Source organism: Trachemys scripta, chromosome 2 (assembly GCF_013100865.1).
Source record: "Trachemys scripta elegans isolate TJP31775 chromosome 2, CAS_Tse_1.0, whole genome shotgun sequence".
Classification (NCBI taxonomy): domain Eukaryota; kingdom Metazoa; phylum Chordata; order Testudines; family Emydidae; genus Trachemys; species Trachemys scripta.
In genome coordinates, this window is record NC_048299.1 from 163141704 (window position 1) to 163165162 (window position 23459).

The following is a 23459-nucleotide window of genomic DNA, read 5'->3' on the forward strand; positions in this document are numbered from 1 at the left end:
GATTTCTGGAATATCATACAACATCCCAAATATACTGCTGTGTTCCTTGAGCTCCATGAAATATTCTTCAACTGACTGTATTGCACAATCTAGCACCTGGTTAAAGAATTCAACTTTGGATTGTTGTTTGGGGTCTCTTATGGGATTATCCCTTGCCTCGTAATCAAAATGTCTTCTTCTTCAGTGACTCTTGTATTCTTGAATGGGTGGGAAAACAGCTTCAGTGTGAAGTTCCTCTGCCGACTTCTGTGCACCCTTCAGAACATTTTGAAATCCCTCATCTCACCGGTAAGACTGTAGGTATAAATTTGCTTTGTCCAGTTGTTCCATTGCTCCAGATATATCAAGGTCAACACCTTGGAGTCTTTTGCTTACAACATTTATTTCAAACAGTATGTCATGCCACAACACTAAGCCACACAGAAATTTGAAGTTATGTATGTTTCTGGTGATTCCATTTCCCTCTGCCATTGTTCTCCCACGAATAGTTCCTGTCATAACATTATTCTACATAATGGCAACTATGGCATCATCTATCTTCCCAATTTGGTGTTTGATAGGCTTTATGACCTCCTCTCAACTTTCCCATTGTGTGGCACTCAGTGGTTTCAGTGTCAGAGAGGATGTTCCCAGATGTTGCTTCAAAATTTGCCATCAATGAGTTGATGCAGAGAAAAATACATAGATGCTTTAAATTACATTAAAAAATTCAGCAGCCTCACTAGAAGCTGATGCTGCATCACTGACCACCAAGTTCAATGAATGAGAACTGCATGGGATAAAAAAGCTCAAGGGTTTAACTCTCGGATCCATGTCTGCACTCCTCTGTTCTTTCCTCTCATGTTGGCACCATTATCGTAGCCCTGACCTCTTATGTCAGCTATTGCAATTCCCGTATCTTTCAGCTTTTTAAGAAGCACATTTGTCATACCAGCTCCTGTAGTATCATCAATGTTAATAAATTCTAGAAAATGCTCTCTGACAGTCACCATTGCAGGGACATTTTCACTAGGTTCTGTTGTTGTTACAAAACATACCATTAAAGTCATTTGTTCCGTATGGCTGTCAGGTGTGCCACAATCTCCTGTTTGACTTTTGTTGCCAGTAACTGCATGATCTCATTTTGAATTGTTTTTCCAAGATAATGGTGTGTGTACATTTCTTGGGTGGTGACTCTTCTTAGATGCTCCTGGAGTACAGCATCAAACTCAATCATCAGCTCCACAATTTTAAGGAAGTTTCCATTGTTTGGCACCTACAGCTGATCTGAAGTGCCACTCAGTGCTAGGTTTTGGGCAGCAAGCATTCTCACAATGGCAATAAGCCTTTTCAGAACATTTTGCCAGTAAAGAGACTCTGATGCAACCTTTAACCTTTGTCTCATCTCAAGCTCTTTCCACTTATGGAATGCTCTCTGGTGATTTGCTGCCTTCTCATTGCATGCCAGATATCTAGCCAGATTCTTCCAGTCCTTTGTTCCTGACAGAACCCAATGTGGCTGGAACATTAGACTGGAAGAGTTTGCAACAAAAACAGTATGCAGCATTCTGGGTTTTTGAGTACATAAGCCATGGCCTCTCCACTCTGTCACCATTGGGGATTTCATGCCAGTAATGTGTTGGATGGAAACTTCTATTTTCATTGTCTTTGGGGAACATGAAGTTTTTCACTGCATGCTGTGGCCCATGCAGTACAAGGAAGTCCCTCAAGCTACTGCTCAAGTGGGTCCACAGTCCTGGATCATCTAGCCTTAAGGAATTAAACTCAGCAGCAACTGTTTCTTGTGTCACCACCACACTCTTCTCTGATCTACACTTTTCTTCAGGAATGTGCATGGTTACATCCATTTGAGATGGAGATATGGATGCTGCAGTAGCTGCCAGGTCACCTGCACTCTGACTAACTGGAAGATCAGGCATCTCCTCACCACTCATGTCCTCACTGGGGCCGGAAAACTCACCATGAACATTTGTGTCTATGTATCTCAGGAAAGCTCCTTCCTGCTTCCTTTGCTTTCTTTCTTTTTCTGAATGCTGCCCCAGAGGGGCGTTTTCTTCTTTCACTTGTGACTGCTATCATAGAAATTCCTGTCCGTTCCAGTTGAGGAATAAGGAGAGACGGACACAGCTAATCAAGCAAGGAGCCCCAGGAGGGGCGATCCGTTTATTTCAATTGCAATTGGGTTCAAGCTCATAAGTCAGCAAGAACAAAGAAAACACTTACACCAAAGCATTATATGCAGTTGACTATGATAATCTATCGCTCTATGATTGGCCAAAATTTGCCATCATTAGCATACATAGTTAGCAAGCTACATATATCCCCCCCTCTTGTGACCCCTTATTGTTCATCTACTTGCCCCCCCCGCCCCCCGCCTTGTGTTATTCTGCAAACCAAGCAGTAGTTATCTACAGGATGCAGGCACAGAAAGTTCCATTGTCTCCAGGTTTGGAGTTTGGCTACACACTGCTCTACAGCCAAAATACTTCTGAAATAAATGTAGTCAAACTTTACTAATTCTGGGTCACTGAGAACGAAAATTATGCTTAAAATTGTTGATTGGCTCTAGTTTTCAAGATATGCTATTGGGACAGTATATACGACCCTTGACTTGGGAATGGCGGAGGATAAGTGAGTTATAAAGGGAAGCGTTCTCAATTTAAACCAGAAATGACTAAAATATATCTTTGACTGGATCTATGAATAAATCTATGACTGGGTTTGGACAGTACTTGCTTTTTAGGCAAAACAATGAATGATGCAATCTGAAGCTGGTATTGCATCATACATGATATGAATTGCATCATGTTATTCCTAGAAGTCATGGATGATGCAATCATAACGAAGCTTACATCACTCTGCTGAACAAATTGCCCTATATCAGCTCTAGAAATCATACAGTGTCGTGCTCTCTTATTTGTCAGTGTTCGATTTTGCAAAGGGACACATTTCTGTTTAGCCAAAGTGAGCAGAGATGCCTCGTACTTGTGTGAACAGTGCAGATGACTTCTGCTACGTTTGTGGTGAAGTGACTTTTGCATCACAAAAGTGCAGTATAACCACTATGATTAAGAAAGCCTATCACCTTTATTTTGGCTGCAAAACTGGAGATCAGGACAAGAGGTGGGCCCCACACATATGCTGCAACACTTGTGCAACAAATCTTCACCAGTGGTTGAACAGGAAAAGGAAATCTATGCCTTTTGCAGTGCCAATGATATGGAGAGAGCCAACAGATCATACCTGCAATTGTTACTTCTGCATGGTGCCTCCAGTTGGGAAAGGTGGGTCAAAGAAGAAAAAGTGGACTGTGTATTATCCAAACATTCCATCAGCTATACGCCCAGTACCCCACGGAGAAGGACTGCCGGTTCCTGATGCACCAGAATCATTCTCACTTGAGTCAGATGAGGAAGAGGAAGAGGATGAAACTTCTGGTCCTGAACCATCAATGTCACAGGACCCACATTTTCTCCCATCCTCCTCCTCTGAACCACACCTCATAACACAAGGTGAACTGAATGATCTTGTCAGGGATTTGGAACTACCCAAGAGTAACGCAGAGCTGTTGGGCTCCAGACTACAGCAGTGGACTCTCCTGGCAGGTGATGTTAGGGTTTCCATGTTCCGTGACCGTCAAAAGGATCTTGTCCCATTCTTCTTCATGGAAGGTGATCTTGTAGCCTGCAACAACATCGATGGTGTGATGGCAGCCCTCAACATCGTTCACGATCCAGATGAGTGGAGACTGTTTATTGATTCATCGAAGACGAGTCTTAAAGCTGTTTTACTGCATAATGGCAATGTTTTGCCATCAATTCCAGTTGGTCATGCAGTCCATATGAAGGAAACCTATGACAACATGAAACAACTTTTGAGGTGCATAAACTATGACCAACATCAGTGGCAGCTTTGTGGCGATTTGAAGGTTGTTGCTCTCTTGCTTGGTCTGCAGACTGGATACACAAAGTACTGCTGTTTTCTCGGCGAATGGGATAGTCGTGCAAGAGATTCCCACTACATCAAGAAAGATTGGCCACTCCGAAAGTCATTGGAGCCTGGGAGGAAAAGTGTTCAGCATCCACCACTTGTTGAATCAAGGAAGATTTTGTTACCACCCTTACACATCAAGCTGGGTCTGATGAAGAACTTTGTCAAGGCCATTGACAAAACACAAGCAGCTTTCAAGTATCTCCATGGAAAATTTCCAAAGTTAAGTGAAGCTAAGATAAAGGAAGGTGTCTTTGTTGGTCCTCAGATTCGTGAACTTTTTCAAGATGATGCATTTGACCATGCACTGCGTGGCAAGGAAAAGACGGCACGGAAAGCCTTCCAGTTAGTGGCAATAAATTTTCTCAGAAACAACACGGCAGACAACTACAGGTTGTTGGTGGAAAACCTCCTCAAGGCATACAAAAGCCTTGGTTGCAACATGTCGCTAAAGATACATTTTTTGCACTCTCATCTAGATTTTTTTCCACCGAACTGCGGAGCAGTGAGCGACGAGCACGGCAAGCGATTTCGCCAGGACATTGCAACAATGGAGAAACGCTATCAGGGCAAATGGAGCCCATCAATGCTTGCAGACTATTGCTGGACAGTGACAAGAGTTGCTCCATTTAATGAATACAAGAGACAAGCCAAGAAGCACCGAGTAGACACTGAATAGGACTAAACTATGTACATAATAGTTTGTTGCCTTTTGTTTCATAATAAATTTTATTTATATAACCCTTTTGCTGATTTTTAAAGTGTTACATAAACAGGAGAGGTGAAATATTATCATGTAAAGCAACCATAAACACATGAAAAGACCTAGGTTTACAATTTATGATTAAAACTCTACTATCTACACAATACACATAGACCTAAAATGTAAAAACTTAAATATCTTAGAAACAGTAGCCAATCGGTTGTTTTAATTGTCATATTTGAATTCAGCACATCAAAATACATAATAAATAGCACACTTTATCTCGGAAGCAGACGACTTCTCAAAAATTGTAGACCAGTGTTATCAATAGCTGATGCTGCATGTTTCCCATGTGCATGTGACAAATTCTGCTGGACATACATTGTACATTCATAAGCACTAAAAGAGTTGTTAAATCAGTAATAACACTGCTCATAGAAGCAGAGGAAAATCGACAATTCCTTCTCTCACTGACTTCACTGTAAGTGTGATCTGGCTGACTGAAGTGTTATCACATAGACTGTAACGAGTTTGTTAGAGATCTTGTCTGACATGTAATAAACTTGGAAGTGTATAAAAACATTAACTATCTTTAGTCTAAATTTTCACTTTGAGAATTAATATTTTGGAAATTATTGTAATTTAATAAAATCCAAGGCAAAAACATGTGAAATTCAATCTTCACCAGAAGCTCTCTAAACTAAACATTTACATTTAGTGAGACCATCCTACCTCCCTAAGGGCTGTTGTGTTTGGATCAGAATCACCTGAGGCCTCTTTATTTTCAAGCATGCACGGGGTGGGGGGGGAGGGGGAGACCAGCGAACTGGCAGTCCCCCTGAATACAGATTTTGAGTAGCTTATATAGCAAAAAAACACAATTAGTAATACATACTTTCTTATCAACATTATTGCCATATTTGGAATGCATCAGGGGTCGGCAACCTCTGGCACACGGCTCGCCAGGGTAAGCACCCTGGTGGGCCGGGCCAGTTTATTTACCTGCTGACGCGGCAGGTTCGGCCAATCGCGGCCCCCACTGGCTGCGGTTCGCTGTCCCAGGCCAATAGGGGTGGCAGGAAGCCGCGGCCAGCACATCCCTTGCCTGCGCCGCTTCCCACCACCCCTATTGGCCTGGGACGGTGAACCGCGGCCAGTGGGGGTTGCGATTGGCCGAACCTGCCGCGTCGGCAGGTAAATAAACTGGCCCGGCCCCTGGCGAGCAGCGTGCCTGAGGTTGCTGACCCCTGGAATACATTTTCCATAAAGGGGAATACAGCATAGCAAGCTTTCCTGTTATTCTCAGTTTGCCCTTTGCGGTTACAAGCTTCCCCTAAAACTACCAGGGAGCAGTTATGAATCACAAGCCTTGTGATTATAGATAGTTCTGCATTTGTAACTTTCTTTCACCCTGCCTTCCAACATCCCCTTTTCTCCAGAAACCCGCTTCTTCCAGTTAACTTGACTAATGTCCAGGCTGGAGCCAAAGTACAGGCCTACGTGAGCCAACTAAAGTTTAGGCCTAGCAAATTTTCCACAACAGGGCCAATTTCAGTTTTTACTGATGTCAGAGGAAGGATTCTGGATGAGGCACTAAACATTCTGCCAATGCTCTCTGACAATGTCGGCACAGAGTCAGTGAACTGGCCTAGCCTCCCCAGCCAGTGAACTTGTCATCTTTGTCCATTTCATGACATGCTGCTGTTTCTAGAGGGCTATGCAGGTGTGTCATGTTCCTCATACTAATGTTTGTTCCTGTGCCTGATCTTTTGAAAATGTTTGTAAATTAGATTGTCTAACAGGTCTAATGAGCACAACTTATATGAAAACTTCCACCAGCATACCTCCTGTCTGACTATAATGCTCATGGACATATGATCTAAAACCTGCAGCATTCAAACAACAGTCATGTGTTGTTAATGTAATTACTAGTTGTAATGTGTATGTGTGTATATATATCTCCTCAATATATGTTCCATTCTATGCATCCAAAGAAGTGGGCTGTAGCCCACGAAAGCTTATGCTCAAATAAATTTGTTAGTCTCTAAGGTGCCACAAGTACTCCTCTTCTTTTTGCAGATACAGACTAACACGGCTGCTACTCTGAAACTAGTTGTAATTTGTTCCCATTCCTAGTTACCTATGTCACTAATAAAGTAGAAAAATAGGTTTTCAGTTCACGAATGCAGTTTAGCAAAGATATTCCTGTTATTTACACAAATTCCAATGTGCTTTTAGCTGATATTTTACTCCATAATTCCTGTATGACTTGCACTTAAAGCAATAAAAAAACCACTGAGATTATGTTTCCACTATTCAAATTGGTGAGCACAACTGATACGAAAACTTTCACCAGCATGCATCCATCTGACTATAATGTAGGGTTACCATCCGTCCGGGTTTCCCCGGACATGTCCAGCTTTTTCAGCATTAAATGGCCGTCCGGGGGCGGGGGGGGATTTCTAATCAAGTAGAAATGTCCGGGATTTCCCCCTTCCCCTCATGCAGAGTGCGGCTCGGCTGATTGGATGGCGGGACCTGATTGAAAGCCGCTCACAGCCACTGGGGCCTCTAGCAGCCAGAGTCCCTTCCCCTCTCCACTCCCTTCTCCCCCACAGAGCAGCACAGAACAGTGTTTGAGTCCACAGCTCTCCCTCTGCTGGGTGAGTGGGGGAGCAGAGGCTGCAGGGCGAGGAGGATCAGGGTAGGCAGGGGCATAGAGGCTGCAGGGGCAGGGCAGGTGGGGGCATAGAGGCTGCAGGGTCAGCGGGGTGTAAGGGCAGGCGGGGGGGTGCAGAGGCTGCAGGGCGAGGAGGAGCAGGGCAGGCAGGGGTATAAAGGCTGCAGGGGCAGGGCAGGCAGGGGGTGCAGAGGCTGCAGGGGTGAGGGGGTGCAGGGTGAGGGGGGAGCAGGGAGCACAGAGGCTGCAGGGGCTGCAGGGTCAGTGGGGAGCAGGGGGCACAGAGGCTGCAGGGATGGGGGATGCAGAGGCTGCAGGGCAAGGAGGAGCAGGGCAGGCAGGGTCATAGAGGCTGCAGGGGCAGGAGGGTGCAGGGCAGGCAGGGGGCTGCAGGGACTGCAGGGCGAGTGGGGAGCAGGGAAGCACTTAGCAACCCCCAACCAAGATCAGAGCGGGAGGGAGGAGGGGGAATGCAGGGTGTTCAGAGGAGGGGGCAGAGTTGGGGCAGGGACTTTGGGGAAGGGGTTGGAGAAGGGGTGGGGTTGGAGCGGGGCCAGGGGTGGAGTTGGGGCAGGGGCGGGGCCCCGTGGAGTGTCCTCTTTTTTAAATGTTTGAATATGGTAACCCTATATAATGCTTATGCTTGTCTTTGTCTGCATCAGGTTGCACAGTGGTGTTTAAAATCATGCTATTTGAAATGTTCACTAACACACTTGGCAAACACATCTCTTTTCCTAGTCTAGACAGGGCCTTAGCGACTTGTTTCTATGAACTGCCGGGAACAGCATGTATGAAATGTAATCCTAACAGGGTAACTCAAACCCGCTGGTGCAGGAAATTAGGTATGGGCGGAGGCTGAGGGATGAAACGCCCCATGGTGGCTCCCGGAGGGAGAAATCGATCCCTCAGCTCAGCGGAGCTAACACAAGCCCGAGGCCGCCTCCCCTTTGCCCAGCGCCACCGGAGCCTCTTCAACCACCTGCGCGCCCGGCTCCCCGCAGCAGCCGCCGCCCGATTCTGCACCGGTCTCGCAGCACCGCCCCTGGGTCAGTCCCGGCCTGGCGCCCTCTGTCCGGGGCCGCCTGCGTGTGGGGCGGGTCCTGCCGCGCTCGCTGCCTCGGGCGCGGTAGAAACCCCGAGCCGGGGGCGGGGAGCGGGGCTGCGACTTGGGTTTAGTTTCCAGCCTGGGGCTCAGGGCCGCTCGGTTCTGGCGGGCGGGAGGAGACGCTGGGAGCCGGAGTCCGCCCCGGGCATCGGCCGCACGGTTGGTTCACGCAGCCGAGGGCGGGGGGGTCTCGCTGGTGTCCGGTGAGTTTGTGTCTCTTGCAGTGACCGCTCCTGCTCCGGGCACAGGGACAGTTTGTGCAGGGGGGGGCTGAGAGCCAGGAACCGAACTGTAAACCCGGAGTGTGATGGAAACACCGCAAGCCCGGGGGGGGCGGCACCCTGTGCTCCTGCTGGGATGGGCGGGAGTGGGGGGCAGGTCTGCCTGGGGGGGAGAGGGGAGGAGTCAGGCTCCTAAGAGACCAGACACCTGAACCTTGAATCCACAACTCACAATAGGCCCCGAGGTGCCTATTCTCTGCCTGGAGAAGGTGGCTCAGCCTGTGGTTTCTTGCTCCCAGTAAGACCAGGTGGAGGAGGAACCCTGTGATTCTGTGCATCTTGCCCTGGGTTTTGCAGTGTCAGCCAAGGACCCTCCCCTGGTTCCCTTGCCGGAGGGGTAGGACAGAGCTGGTGGGTGTGGTACACGCAGCACAGGATGCTGGTACTTGGGATTTATTCAATCCGAGGGGTCCGGCCTGGGCTGCTGATTCTTGTGGGAGAGGCTCCGGCGATGGGAGGTGCCTGGCACTGCCATTTACTGAGCCACTAAAACAGGGCACTTGTCTCTAAATGACTGCCCTAGAGCGCTGGATTGAAGAGGGCAATAAAGCTTGCAATGAACATACCACGATTATTTTCAAAAGCTCTATATAGTGGCATAAATCCGCACTACCCATGACAGAACTGAGCCTGAAGATTTTACAATTTGCTGCAAGCCCCACGTGTTGTTTTGGCTGGTATTTCAATAAGTATATAATGTAGCCCTATTAGTCCCATGATATAAGAGAGACGAGGTGGGTGAGGTAATAGCTTTTATTAGACCAACTTCTGTTGGTGAGAGACAAGCTTTTTGGTAATATAGAACACTGTAGCTTTAAGCCAGCATCTAACTTCAGCGGGGACTTTCTGCTGCTGCTTGTGGTTTTGTAACAGCATAAAAGGAAGCTATTCAGACTGCACTGGAAAGAGCAAATGGGGGCCGCATCTGGCTAAAGCTGGGATTAATTTTTTCTGACTCATTGCTTGAATTAGGCACATTCTGGGTCTCTCACTTTTTTTCCCTCTTTTTACAAATAGAGCTAACTGTATATTGAAAGATATGGGATATTGTGATCACCAGATAGTCTTATGTATTATTTCACTATAAAACAAACCTTTTCATTTTGAGGTGGGGGTGGGGAGCCACTTATAGATATATACACTTTAGGCCCCAATCCTGCAACAAGCCCTGCATAAAGCCCCACTAACTGCCTTATGGAGCTCTGTGAGGCTGCAGAGGTCCACACATGCAGACTTCTTGCAGGATCGGGGCCTTAGTTTTTAAGATAACAATATATCTACAAAAACATTACAACTTGTTAAATACTGTTTTTGCCTTTGCTCCCATTATGCTCCCTCACAAGAGGAGATAGATATGCATACACAATTTTTTTTTAAATTATGAGATTAATTTTTAAAACTCAAATTGTTCCACGCACAAAATTCTGTCATTTGCACACTCTAGTGCACCAACCTCTACCTAGTTCCTAGCGCTCAAGGCTTCTACTGCTACCAGGTTCCTAGGGCTCAAGGCATTACCTTACGCTCTAGGGCACCCATCCTTACCCTGTTCCTAGGGCTCAGGCATATCCCTCTTAATTTAGGCACTCTAACTTTACCCCTCCGTAGGCTCTGGGCTCTACTCCTCTGGACTCAGAGCAAACACCCATTCCCTGTGGACTCAGGGCTTAATCTTTTGCAGGTTTACAGGGTCTTTTTCCAGTGAAAGAACCTTGCATGATAATATCCTACTTAACCTCTCTTTATTAACAATCACCAAAACAGAACGCACACACTATACATACAATGCTCACCACTCCCAATTAGACACATGAACTTTTCTTGATGGCCAGTCAGGATCAGGTCATCTGGGGGACTCAAATTTCTGCATGGGGTCATTGGCAGAGTATTGAGGTCTGACAGCTCTGTTTGGGAAACTAAAAGAGCAGCTCCATTATCATGGTCATGAAAGGAATCTGATTGGCTAGGCCTAATAGTATGGACTGTGGTATACGTAGACATGTATACCACAGAGAAATGCATTCCTTTAAGGGAGATGGGGAAGAGTGTTCTTTTCCTAATAGGATTATTGTAAAATGGAAAGGGGCAGACAATTCATTTACTTGGTATCATTGCCCTCAAACTGTTTTAAAGAACTTTAATCCAGATGATCAATTAATATTCTAAATCAAAGAGAGTCAGTGTATTCCTGCTATTTCCAAGTTAATAGCACTATTTTGGAACCAGAGTGAATGTCTGTTGGTACGCTGATTATTTGTTTTAGGGTTTTGATAAACTTCTGTCTTCGGTAATAAGACAGCGTGATCAGGACAGATCGGTCTTGCAATATTTGGTCAGACGTATTAAGGAACTAGAAGATTTATGATTTGCTGTCTTGAGTCGCCTAGTTTTGGGGTCAAGGAGGACAAAGAACAAGTGCCAGTACTGAGTCTGTTATTTTTCCTGTAACATAATAAATTTAATTTAAATCAACTTGCAGTTTAAGTTCAAGGTGCTTTTAATAGTGCCCAAAAGGTACGTGATGCAACAAACAAGCAAGCAACAAACATTGCAGGAATTAAAACTATAAAATATGTATCCCATCTACACAAGAGAAGTGCAAGTGTTTACCTGTGTATGTGGTGTAAAATTCCCTGTGGATTCTTTTTTAAATTCAGTCTAAGCTTTACCGTGCACAAGTCTCTCATGTTCCAGTGGTACTTAGGGTAACCAAACATGGACTGAATCAGACTTTGAATTTCTGGTAACACTGCAACAGGAACCAATTTGTAATGTCTGGATGTCATAATAACCAACAGTAATTCCTCTCCTCTCTTTTTTTTTTTTTTTTTTTTTTTTTTTTTTTTAGATTCAGTGGGACAATAGGACGGAGTCTGGGCTCTGGGACTCTCCCCCCACACAGGGTCTTAGTGTCTTAGCTCCAGCTTGAGCCTGAATTTTATACTGCAGTTTTATAGCCCTGCAGCCCAAGTCAGCTGACCCAAACTAGCCATATCTGTGCCTCAGGTCTTTCATTGCAGTGTAGACATAGCCTGTGTGTCTTGCCAAGGCCACACAGGAAGTCTGTTGTAGAGCCAGGAGTTGATACTGGGTCGCCTGTGTCCCAAAAGAGCATTATAATCAACAGTCCATCCTTCTACAATAATGATTTCTGTGCTACTGCGCTGTAAGTGTGCACGTGAGAAATCCCCTAAATAGCTGAATATTCTTTTAGGATATTGTTATTAAAAAGTTGCCTTGACAGTTTTGTAGAGCCTGTGCAGTTTGTTCTAGCTCTTTATTGCCATATCAATTGTTAGGGGGCTTTTTCTTTCACTCTCTCACTTCCCTGGTCCTTCTCACATGAACAGAGAGCAATACCCAAAGTCTGAAGGTGCAAACAATTTGATGTTTATTGGGGTGAACTTCCAGCAAGCATGATTCCAGTTTCCTTCCTTAGTGTCCCCTTTCCCAACTCTGATGCCACAGAGCCTTGTCTGTGTCCCTGTTCCCATTCCCCCCCCCTCCCTTAATGAAACATGATTCCTATTCCCCCACCCTCCTTACTTCCTGATTGACTGCAGACTATATAGTAAAACTTGAGTTCTGCTTAGCTATACCTTAACCAATCACTTTACTGAAATTTAACTAACCAATCCTAACATATTGTAACACGATTATTTAACCAATTATATCCTACCACCTTAATTGGTTTACACCTAACAAAATTAATTATACAGCAGACAGAAACAATCACAGAACCAGACAGAGATTATACAGAGAAACAATCGGGAAGTGGAGACTACAGTGATAGAATACAGAAATGACAGGTTTCAGAGTAGAAGCCGTGTTAGTCTGTATCCACAAAAAGAACAGGAGTACTTGTGGCACCTTAGAGACTAACAAATTTATTAGAGCATAAGCTTTCGTGGACTACAGCCCACTTCTTCGGATGCATATAGAATGGAACATATATTGAGGAGATATATATACACACACATACAGAGAGCATGAACAGGTGGGAGTTGAATACAGAAATGAGGATTTCACATCCCAGCTATTGATAAGTGAGTTCTTGCCAGACAGGATGCTATCAAACTAAGTTTCCTTTTACATTTTCTAGGCTCTTCCCTTTCTCTGGAGGTGCTAGGCATGATCAGGACAGGATTGTATTCCTAACAGCCCAATAGCACCTTATTTCAATGTGACTGGTTTGGAATGTGAGGATGTGACCGTTCACTTCCCAGCTTATGGCTGCCTCTGCTGCTTAGCCAAAGGGTTAGCCCAGAGGTAGGCAACCTATGGCACGGGTGCCGAAGGCGGCACGTGAGCTGATTTTCAGTGGCACTCACACTGCCCGGGTCCTGGCCACCAGTCCGGGGGGGCTCTGCATTTTAATTTAATTTAAAATGAAGCTTCTTAAACATTTTAAAAACCTTATTTACTTTACATACAACAATAGTTTAGTTATATATTATAGATGTATAGAAAGAGACCTTCTAAAAACGTTAAAATGTATGACTGGCACGCAAAACCTTAAATTAGAGTGAATAAATGAAGACTTGGCACATCACTTCTGAAAAGTTGCCGACCTCTAGCTTAGCCTAAGAACAGGGCTCAGACTGTCACAGTAAAAGAAGGCCCTTACACAGACAGACAGTGATTTTGATTCTCTCTTTTATACCTCTATAACTAGCTAAGTGATAAGAATACACCTACATTCTTAAAGCATAGGCCTTTGCAGACAGGCCTGAATATCTATATCCTAACATCAATAACCAAATAAATCCCCCACACAATTAATTTCAGTTAGTATGACCGGCTGGTCATAGGTTCTGAAAATACAAAAGATATCAGTCAGCTCTAATTGGGAGCTTTCCAGTAATTTCTTTATGCACAAGTGTATTTAAAATGAGCAACTACCGGGCAGCAGCATCAAAATAAAGCCATTCTGTTATGGAGACTAATAAAGAGACTGCAATGCGGACTCCTTTCATGGGCTATTTGACAAAGACAACCAAATTCACTTCATATAAGCTACAGACCAGTCATCGGATGGCAACACTGGTTCGTTTTATTATTAATATATGTTCTTGGATGGGCACATATGTCTACTATTCGTCTTCATTAGACTTTCTTTAATCCCGAAGATTCGGTCATACTACAATGTGAATTAAGGATAATACTGTTTTGTCATGATTGCTGTCAGTCTCCCAACTGGTTGAGTGAGAAATGCTGGAAGCAGAATCTCCTGTTGGTCACTGACAGACAGGAATAGATGGGCTGAGAGTATAAAAGAAAACTAGTGCTGGACAATTGCCCTCTAATTGAGGTGTCAGGAAGGGAAGAGCAAAGGAAGTTTAAAAATACTGAAATGAAAGAAAGGGATGAAATATTAAAGAGAGAAGACTGCAATAAAAAGCTCTCATCTTACTCTCTCTCCTACTTCCCATTGTATTTTCCTATTTCTCTTCACATTTTGCCTCCATCTGGCACTCCACCCCTCTAGAGCATATAGTCACAGGATCCACTTTCCATAACTCTGCTGTGAAATAGAAGACAAAAACTATCCTAGTGGGCTAGAAAGCAGCGGGAAGTAATACGTGGATTTACCACTGAACAAATAAGGCAGGTGTTTATAGAAATTTACACCCAAAATCAGTTTGGTTGACTAAGAAAGTTACCAACCCAGATCATAAAGTACATGCAGTGAATATTTTACACCATAGAATCTAATATAAATTCAAATACAGTAATTATGTACTACAGATTGGATTAAAATAAACTTGAGGTATTAAGTATTGCACAGCTGTGTCTTAATCAATGTGCCTCCAATAATGACCATTAACTATAAAACAAATTCAACATCTGTTGATAAATTTGGATCACCCATATAAATATGAAATATAAATTGTATTCATGTGACTAGACAGTCTGCCAGCTAGGTACTGAATTCCTGAAAAACAGTGTATAATTCTATTGAAACTCAACACGAATCTTAAAGAATTGGAAAACTTTGCAATTTGTGTGAGTTTGTCCCACTTGTTATCTGAAGGCTCTTATATAAACTCGGATTTTGAGCGAGAGAGAGGGAACACATGATCCTTAAACTTATTTGATGCTTTGCTATAACCTGAGGTGGTGTAAAACCAGTGTAGTTCCACTGACCTCAGTGGAGTTATGGTGCTTTATACCAGCTGAGAATCAGGCACATTAAATACTCATTACATTTTAAATCTGTATCTTATGTGATCTTTCCTTTGTGTTTTATCTTATAGGTTCTGAACCATGGATAACCTCAATAAAGCAAACACCACCTTTGCACTCAACCTATTCAAAAAGCTGAGTGAAAATGCCAATACGCAGAACTTATTCTTTTCTCCTTTGAGTATCTCCTCTGCTTTGTCCATGGTTTTTTTGGGTGCAAAAGGTAACACTGCAGCACAGATGGCAAAGGTATGTCTGGATAAATTTGAACCCCTTAAGACAACTTTGGTCTAGAAGCTGAACCACAAGTCTCTATTGTATGTTTTGTACCTATGGAAAACTCCCATTATCATCCTTGTGTGCCTGAGAGTAGAATTTTGGTGGCACCATACAGCTGAGGTGCCTTGAAAAAGAGAGAGCTGTCTAGCTGCCTCAAGGGTTAGAAAAGAACTTCTTCAATTACATTCTCTGGGATTAATATCAGATTAAACTTAGAGAATTTTTCACTTGGACCAGAGCTCAAAGAGCCGGGAAGCAAATATGTCTTAAAAACATAGCCAGGAGAATTTTCTTAAAATCATGCCCCCTTTTAGATGTCAAGTTGGGCAACCAAAAAAATCACTAGTCGCTTTTGAAAATGTAGGCCTAGTTCATTAAGCTCTTAATGCCAAATCCTGTTCCAATGAGCACTCAGAACCTCTAGAGAGAAAGAGGGCCTAGGGAAGAAGAGTTGGGTGCCAAGTATGGAGCCCTGAGGTCCCACTGAAAGGTCAAGCAAAGACCTAAGAGGAGACCCAGGAGACAGTCACAAATGCGAAGGGAGAACAAGATTTAGAAAAGGAGAGTGATCAATAGTGACAAAATTGGCAGGAGTCAGGGAAGATGAGGATGGAGTTGTGGCCCTGAGATCTGTCTGCCAGGAAGGACTTCTGGGTTGCAGTTACATACCCGTTTAGGTTCTCTTAGCTTGTGGGTTTTTAGTGTAGTCTGCTTGGTTTCCTGGGGTGAGACTTTCAAATTTCAAAACTATAGCTGTCTGCTAGAGCCTTGTACAATATTTGGCTTAGGGGAGGAGAAGAGTTGTCTAAACTTGCAGCTTCAACAGTAAAATAGGGTGGAGTTGAAACCGATTCCTTATAATCTGTAAGGACTTTTAGAATTGGGATGTATATGTCTTTTGTTTAGAATGGTTAACTACCGTATGAGTAGACGTTGCTAAAAATTACATGTACTAGTGGGTGCGAACATTCTTTTGTTGTGTGTCAGTAAAATCTCTTGCTCAAAATATCAACCAGTACAACCGCTCTGCAATTGTTATGGAATTCATATTATGGAATTTTTTAGCAGTTATTACTTGGAAGCAAGCCCAACATTTGGGAGGTAGTATTTTTGTAAAAATTCAATCTTTTTAGTGTCACTTTAACTCAAACCAAGGATGAATTTTAAGCTTTGATACTAGGGTTATTTATTTAAACTACAGTGTTTATTTAAACATTGAGACAAATTCTGCTGCTGCATTGGTGTAAAACTGGAGTACCTATTAGATTTCAATGGAATTGTATCAGATTTACACCTATGTAAATGAAAGCAGTTTGGCTTGATCTTGATTTTCAAAATGTTGACCTATGAGATGTGACATCAGTGAATTTAGCCCAGAGACTTACCAGGGGTCTCCCGCAGAGTTATCTCCGACTGCATTTGGTTGAATTGGGCCTGTTGGTTTCTATGAGGACAGTGCCTTCGATAAGCTGCCAGTCTCCCCTGTTGTCTGTTTGGCCTTTTGGGAAACCTCTGGGGTCTTGGGCTATTTTTCTCACTTTGGGCATTTGCCTGCCCACATGCAGTAAAGCACTGTAGAGCTAACGTTTTCCCTTAGAAAGGGCTTTTTAGGGTGTCTTACTTCACTATTGTGTTTCATACTAGAAAAGCCATTCTTGATCTCTATTAAATAAATCTTGCTCATATTAAAGCAAAGACTAATATACTGGAGCACTAGGTCATTCCATAACATTTCTTCTTTTCACTAACGTTTAAGCTGAAATAAGAACCAGATCTGTTCCTGAATATATTCCCAAGAGAACCTATGCTAAGTATTGTACTATCAGGTGCTTCATCTTAGTGAAGAAGAAGAAAAAGAATGGGAAATGGAACAATGCAAACATGCAATAAAAATCCATTATGGAAGGCAAAACGGAGACCCTGTTGCAAAGGCAGCAGCATCCTATGGTAGTGCTTGAATTGAAGGCATAGTTCCAAAACATTGCTGGAAGCTTTGGGGAAAGGACTGTTGAAAGGGATACCGTCAACATAAATCATACCTTTTGTCTGAATTTTTTTTTTAACCTCTTAGTGTTGCAAGTAACAGTTAAGATGAGGGGAAAATAAGGGATATTTCCCCCAGTTTGTATACTTGTGCATTTGACAGCACTTTGTGTTTCTTCCAGAGAGACATTTTCCCTGTTTGTCAGGCTCTTTCGCACAATGAAACAAATTAAAAGAAAGTAACGATAAAGCTACAAAAATCGACATGGGGAGATAGAGAACTATAGGACCGGAAGCTACTTTAAATTCATGTTTTGAAACTGAGTAGATTTCAAGTTGATGGTTTTCCTTTAAACTCTACAGAACTGTTCATTTTATGTGCCCTAAAGCTAGAATGGAGTGAGGGGTCTCTTCAAAACAGTTATGTTTATTTCCACAGTAAAATATTTTATCATGAACTTTCCCTCTTCTAACCAGCACAATGAGCTCCAAATGTGTTGTGTAATGCGAAATCCTTTCCCTTTTAGGGCTGCCTTGGGTGTTCAGGCTACAACTTTCATCGCTAAGCTGCTGAAGGGCATTGTACTAACCTGTCCCAAAGCACGTTTCATCACATGTGGGTCATGCCAAGTGTATTCCTGTCTCTTTCTATAGGTGCTTTCTTTGGACAAAGCTGAGGAGATTCATGATGGTTACCAGTCACTTATTTCTGAGATTAACAAACCAGGCACTAATTATGCGCTTAGGATTGCCAACCGGCTCTATGGGGAAAAGACGTTTAAATTTCTTGCAGTAAGTCAAACATTCAGTTTGTTTTTGTGTTCTAACACATTTGCTATGTTTCCATTTCTGAGTGCAAATAAAGGTGTTGGCTTTAATCTACAGTCACTATGTAGTTCAGGATCTGACTAACCAAAGCAAGTCTCCTTATAAAATCCATTTGTGTGTTCAGCTGACTTTTGACAGTCCCTAGCTCTGAACTCTAGAGAACTGGAGCGGAGTGCTGTCAATGGAAGGGCCATCAAACCCCAACTGTTCAGCATTCCATTAATCACTCAGGCATTTCTGGCCAGGAGCTAAGATTTTAAGAATTTCCTTCAAATGGCGGGCAGGGAAGGGAATAGGCATTATTGTGTGACTTTTTGGGGTGTCTTCCTTCCCCTTAAATTGGACAAGGCACTCAAAGGACACAGGAATGGACACATAATTTTTTAAAATCAGACAGAAGAGTGATTAGAAATTCTCCAAAAACTTAGCTGAGAATAACAGCTACTGGGGCATACATTTCCCTTTTTAAATGTATCCAAAAAGAGTACCCCTGATTTTAACCTTACTCTTTCTGATACCCTTCCTTCATCTTAGAAAATTAAGAGGTAACTGAAAATCTCATGAGTTTTAGATTCTAAAAAACAAACTTACATTTTCAGTACGGCAATCAACCTTACCCTCCCCAATCTACAGTAATCTTATTACTAAAAGGGATTGCAAGTATAAATTGACTCAGATCAAGAGCTCCTCTCAATTAAAGTTAAAACCAATGTGATTAAATAGTTAAACTTTGCATCTTTGGCATTTGGTCCATAAAATAGAAGACTCCAAAATACAAATTGGAGAGAGGGAGCATGATTTTGACCTTACCATGTAATTACTGACCTATTGACATTTGCACAGTAGACGTTTCATAAGGCTGAAGAGCAGGTTATTATGGTCCACACATACTATACAAAAAAAGATATAGAAATAACCCCCCTGAGGTTTCACTTCTGAACTAGATCAGGTTTGAGTTACTCTGGGAGGGTTACGAAAACCTTTATCTAGAGACTAATTTACAAAGCATTGTACTCTCAATCCGAAGCAAATAGATTGCATCATCATGCAGTCTTGTTGTTGATCTGTCAGTAAGAAGGCTGCTCAAACTAAGAACGTAATAATAGAAAATAAAATGCTCAGCTTGAAAAGAAGTGACGACAAGTTAGGGTTAGGACTGCCACTTTCTGAAGGGGTGGAGGAAGAAGAGGTAGATTCTATGATTGAGTCTTCTACAACTGCACGTCAGAAAAATATATTGTTCAGACATCCTGCTTTGTTTGTTCTAGACATTTATAGACTCCTGCCAGAAATTCTACCATGCAGAGCTGGAACAACTTGACTTCTCTAAAGCTGCAGAAGATTCCAGAAAACATATAAATGCCTGGGTAGAAGAAAAAACTGAAGGTGAGTAGCTTGCAGAGTTCCACGGCGTCTTTCTAAACAGCCAAAGCCTGCTTAAAAAGCATATGGTCATAGGAGCGATACAATAAGGGAGGGAGGGGAAAAACAGAACTGAATCCTTCAAATTAAGATGTAGTTCTTGTATTGTGCAGCTGGTAGAGGATACTGTAGTTAATAACAAAACTAGGTAGATAGATATGTATTAGCTAAAAGCTATTTTTCCTTTAATGTGTCATAAAGGTAAAATCCAGAATCTGTTGGCTCAGGGTGTTGTTGATTCAATGACTAGACTAGTCTTGGTGAACGCCATCTACTTCAAAGGCAACTGGGCAACCCAATTCAACAAGAATTGCACAGTGGAAAAGCAATTTAAAATTAACAAGGTATGGAGAAGGGAAATGTCACTAATTTTGCACTAGACTTCACCCAGAGAAAACAATAAATGCTTTTAATCAGGATTGCCATAAGTACACTTTGCCACAACCCTCTATTCTATTCTATCCCATCCCATCCCCTCAACACAACCCCTTTGGTTATTTTTATTGTAAACATCTTTGAAACTACATTTTCAATTAAATACATCTACTTTAATGTATTTCTTGTTTCCTTTATTCTCTCACACTGCACACTAAGCAACTAAAATACATGTGGTATTTCCCTCTGAATAAATCCCAAGGGACTGGGCATTACAAATGGGGAAAAGCCTGATGGAATTCTGGTTCATTCCCTGCCACCCCAAAGGGCAGTGGTAGGACCCTTCCCTACAATATTTTCTAGTGCTCTGTCCAGCCTAGTTTCAGATGTCCCATGTGATTTGAATCCCAGTTCTTCTAGTTTAGTACCAACATGCTGGCTCTGTAGTACTGGTTGACATTGATACTTTATTTTTTTTAAAGAATGAGAGCAAACCAGTGCAGATGATGTTCAAGAAAGCTAAATTTAACATGAGATACGTAGGAGAGTTTCACACCAAAATCCTTGACCTCCCTTATGTTGATAAGGAGACTAGTATGATCATCCTGCTTCCTGATGAAATCCAAGATAATTCCACTGGCCTGGAACAGGTAACGCATTTGTACTGAATACAACTTTCAAATCCTGCTAGAGAAGAGCATTTGACTAAGTCTCATCTAGATCTGTGAATTCAAGTCCCAAGCTCCAAACTCACCAATATTAGCACAGGGTGGGAGAGCTGCGGAGGTGTTGCATCTGTCCCCCAAGAGATGGGAATACCATGGGTCACTGTCAAGTAAGCCCAGCTCTCTCTGATGTCCAGAGAAATGTTAAGTTCTGAAAAGAGAGACTTCTTGACCAGAGGAGGGGCCACCGGGGATTGAGATGAAGCCAGAATGTAATGAGTGACAGATTGAAGGAGATCCTGGAGAGCTTCCATTCTCACAAAAATCAATTGCTGTCTGATGGATTTCCCCCCCATATTCCTTTCTAACTGTTGTGGGTTGGGCTCTCCCTCACTGTACCCGACCCTCTACCTAACATTTCTTCATATGGGAGTCCTCAAGTGCTCCTCCATTCAAGAGCTACTGATTTCCTTTCTGTGCTATACTGTTACTGGGCTGACAAGGGACAGCAAAATAGTAATGCCTCTCCCACAGTAGCCACCTCTGCCAAGGACATGTCATTACTAGTGACAACATGCAATTGCATGAACTTGTCACCATGAAAGATGGCCTTGTGCCGGTACTTGCCTATAGCACAGTGGGGCTCTGATCCTAATTGGGGGATCTTTTGTCTGTATTGAAAAAAGAATAAGAATGTTTCTGACTGCCATTTCTTTTTGGCTTCTGACTATAGCAATAATATTCACTCTAGACCAGGAGAGGATGCTAATCTCTGGGTAGACACACACAGTGGGCATTGTTTCATTAGTATAAATTCATGGCTTTTCTTCCACTTTAATTTTGTGACCTTTTCTTATAGCTGGAAAGAGAACTTACCTATGAGAAACTTACAGAGTGGATAAATCCAGAAATGATGGACTATAGTGAAGTGGAGGTGTGTTTACCCAGATTTAAGTTGGAGCAAGATTATGATCTGAAGCCTGTTTTGAAGAGCATGGGAATGGCTGATGCATTTGCCAGCGACAAGGTGGATTTATCTGGAATGTCAGCCGGCAATGACCTAGTTCTGTCTGAGGTTGTTCACAAGTCCTTTGCGGAGGTAAACGAAGAAGGCACGGAGGCAGCAGCTGCTACTAGAGTAATGCTCCGTGGGTGTTGTTTACGGATTGTACCACGGTTCACTGCTGACCATCCTTTCCTCTTCTTTATCCGGCACAACAAAACCGGCAACATTCTGTTCTATGGCAGATTTTGTTCCCCCTAAAAAGAAAAATTGCAGCTATTAACACAGTAAAGTTATTTCCATTTTACTATCTTGGGATTTTTTTTGCACTCTAAGCAACAAACTTGTACAGATGCTGTACATTACATGGTGCAACCCTAAACCCCATTCTCTCTTGTGCCTGAAACAGCTTTTTGTAGTCCTCTATTCAAATTTAAGCAAGAGTTTTAAATAGGATCATTTAAGAATGTCTGTTCCAAGTGGTCAGACTTCAAATGGCATTTTCCATAGTTCACTGGAAAACACCCCTTGTATTCTGTATACCTAAATAAAAGATTTCTTTAGCTTGAGTCCCTGCTCATCTTTAGCCATAACACCTTGCTTAATGCATCCCTCCATCTCTGTACATAATCCCCTAGAAATTTGGTTCTCATACTTGGGGATGCTTGGCAGCAAGTGGTAAGATCTCGTGGGGAGAGGAAAACAAAAGAAGACCGACTTCTGACTGACCTCCAAATGCTTTTGCAAATTTCCCTTCTCCCTGTCTCATTTTCCAGACTGGTTCATTCCCTGTCTAGCTGTGACCCCATTTTAAACAAACCAAACAGCTGTTGGCAGCCATCTAACAGATTTTTATTAACGATGCTAACACAACTGTTACTCTTGGGGAAAAATTGAGCAAGTACTTATTCAAGACAAGGAATGAAGTCAACTCCACTGAAGTCAATGGTAAAACTTCTTATTGACTTCAGTGGGGTCAGAATTTCACTCTGCATATGTCTTATTAGTTAACCTGGGTTACACTAATATTTTTAACAATTGTGAAATAGAACAGACCTTTCTATCTCTAGCAAAGGTTATAATAAAGGCCTTTCAGAACGCAAGAGCTCTCATATTTGTATCTAATGTAACAAAGCACGAAGGCAAAATGTAACAGCAATTTGTATATCTTTTTTGCTTAGGCTGATAATGCTAAACTGTCCAGCCATAGTGGCCTTATCCAGTGATTTTGGTCTTGCTGTTTCTGCTCCTTGAACCAACAATAAAGGAACTGATGTGAAATGCTGTGGGGTCATGTTTTGTTTGGTTTTAATTATGTAGTTCTTCAGCTGGAGTGTGATTGAAACAAACAAACATTGTGCTAATTTCCCATTAATAACTAGCAGGGACAGGCTCTGCCATTCTAAGACTGCACTAGCAGGGCTCCCACCTCCAATGAAGTCCAGTATTTATTGCCTCCTTTATAATACTTGGCTGCCAAGAACATACGTAAATGGAGGGAATAGGGTGGTTACCTTGGAACATAGAATTTAGTGTTGTTCTGAGTGTTGCAGCTAACTCACTTTCAATCTCAAATTAGGTTTGCTAACAGCATCTCATAACCTGGCAGAGTGAAGTCTGAGTAGGTAAGGCCATAGCTTTCTCTTCTATAGATGGAATTAGTTTCAGTGAAAATCTCGTTGTTAAAAATAACCTTTCACTGTATTATAAATTGCAATAAGATACCACTCCTGGATTGTATGCAAGGTTTTCATTCCCTCTGCCAACTACAAATCCTGACCCTTCACAATCGTTGCCCCTACAGGCACTGGAACAGGGTTCAGCATTATCCACAAAACTGTAAGGAAGTAGAAACACTGACTTGACTTTGAAGGAAGTGAAAAGGAACAGTCCCTGTGGGCAGAGCTAGGGCATTCTAAGCTGCCCTTGGAGCTGACAGTGGACATGCACCACAGCAGT

The 23459-nt window shown here is 42.7% G+C and overlaps 1 protein-coding gene across 3 annotated transcripts; it reads left to right on the top strand.

Annotated features, from left to right (window-relative positions):
• Positions 1-7299: 7299 nt before the first annotated feature.
• Positions 7300-22781, top strand: LOC117873088 (serpin B6-like). Of its 3 annotated transcripts, none has more exons than XM_034762111.1 (7): positions 7300-7356; positions 15017-15194; positions 17862-17999; positions 19304-19421; positions 19659-19801; positions 20315-20482; positions 21357-22781. In XM_034762111.1, the coding sequence occupies exons 2-7, from the start codon at positions 15027-15029 to the stop codon at positions 21759-21761; spliced, it is 1140 nt and encodes a 379-aa protein (XP_034618002.1). In that variant the 5' UTR covers positions 7300-7356; positions 15017-15026; the 3' UTR covers positions 21762-22781. The 3 variants fall into 3 exon arrangements, with proteins under 3 accessions (XP_034618002.1, XP_034618000.1, XP_034618001.1); XM_034762109.1 differs by lacking the exon at positions 7300-7356 and adding an exon at positions 8274-8419; XM_034762110.1 differs by lacking the exon at positions 7300-7356 and adding an exon at positions 8528-8681.
• Positions 22782-23459: the final 678 nt, after the last annotated feature.

What these genes read in the sequence shown, in the direction of transcription:
- LOC117873088 (XM_034762111.1), top strand. Translation starts at nt 15,027, where the DNA reads ATGGATAACCTCAATAAAGCAAACACCACCTTTGCACTCAACCTATTC. An exon ending in AGACGTTTAAATTTCTTGCA is followed by an intron (nt 18,000 to 19,303) that starts GTAAGTCAAACA and finishes TGTTTGTTCTAG; the next exon opens with ACATTTATAGACTCCTGCCA. An exon ending in ATTCCACTGGCCTGGAACAG is followed by an intron (nt 20,483 to 21,356) that starts GTAACGCATTTG and finishes CTTTTCTTATAG; the next exon opens with CTGGAAAGAGAACTTACCTA.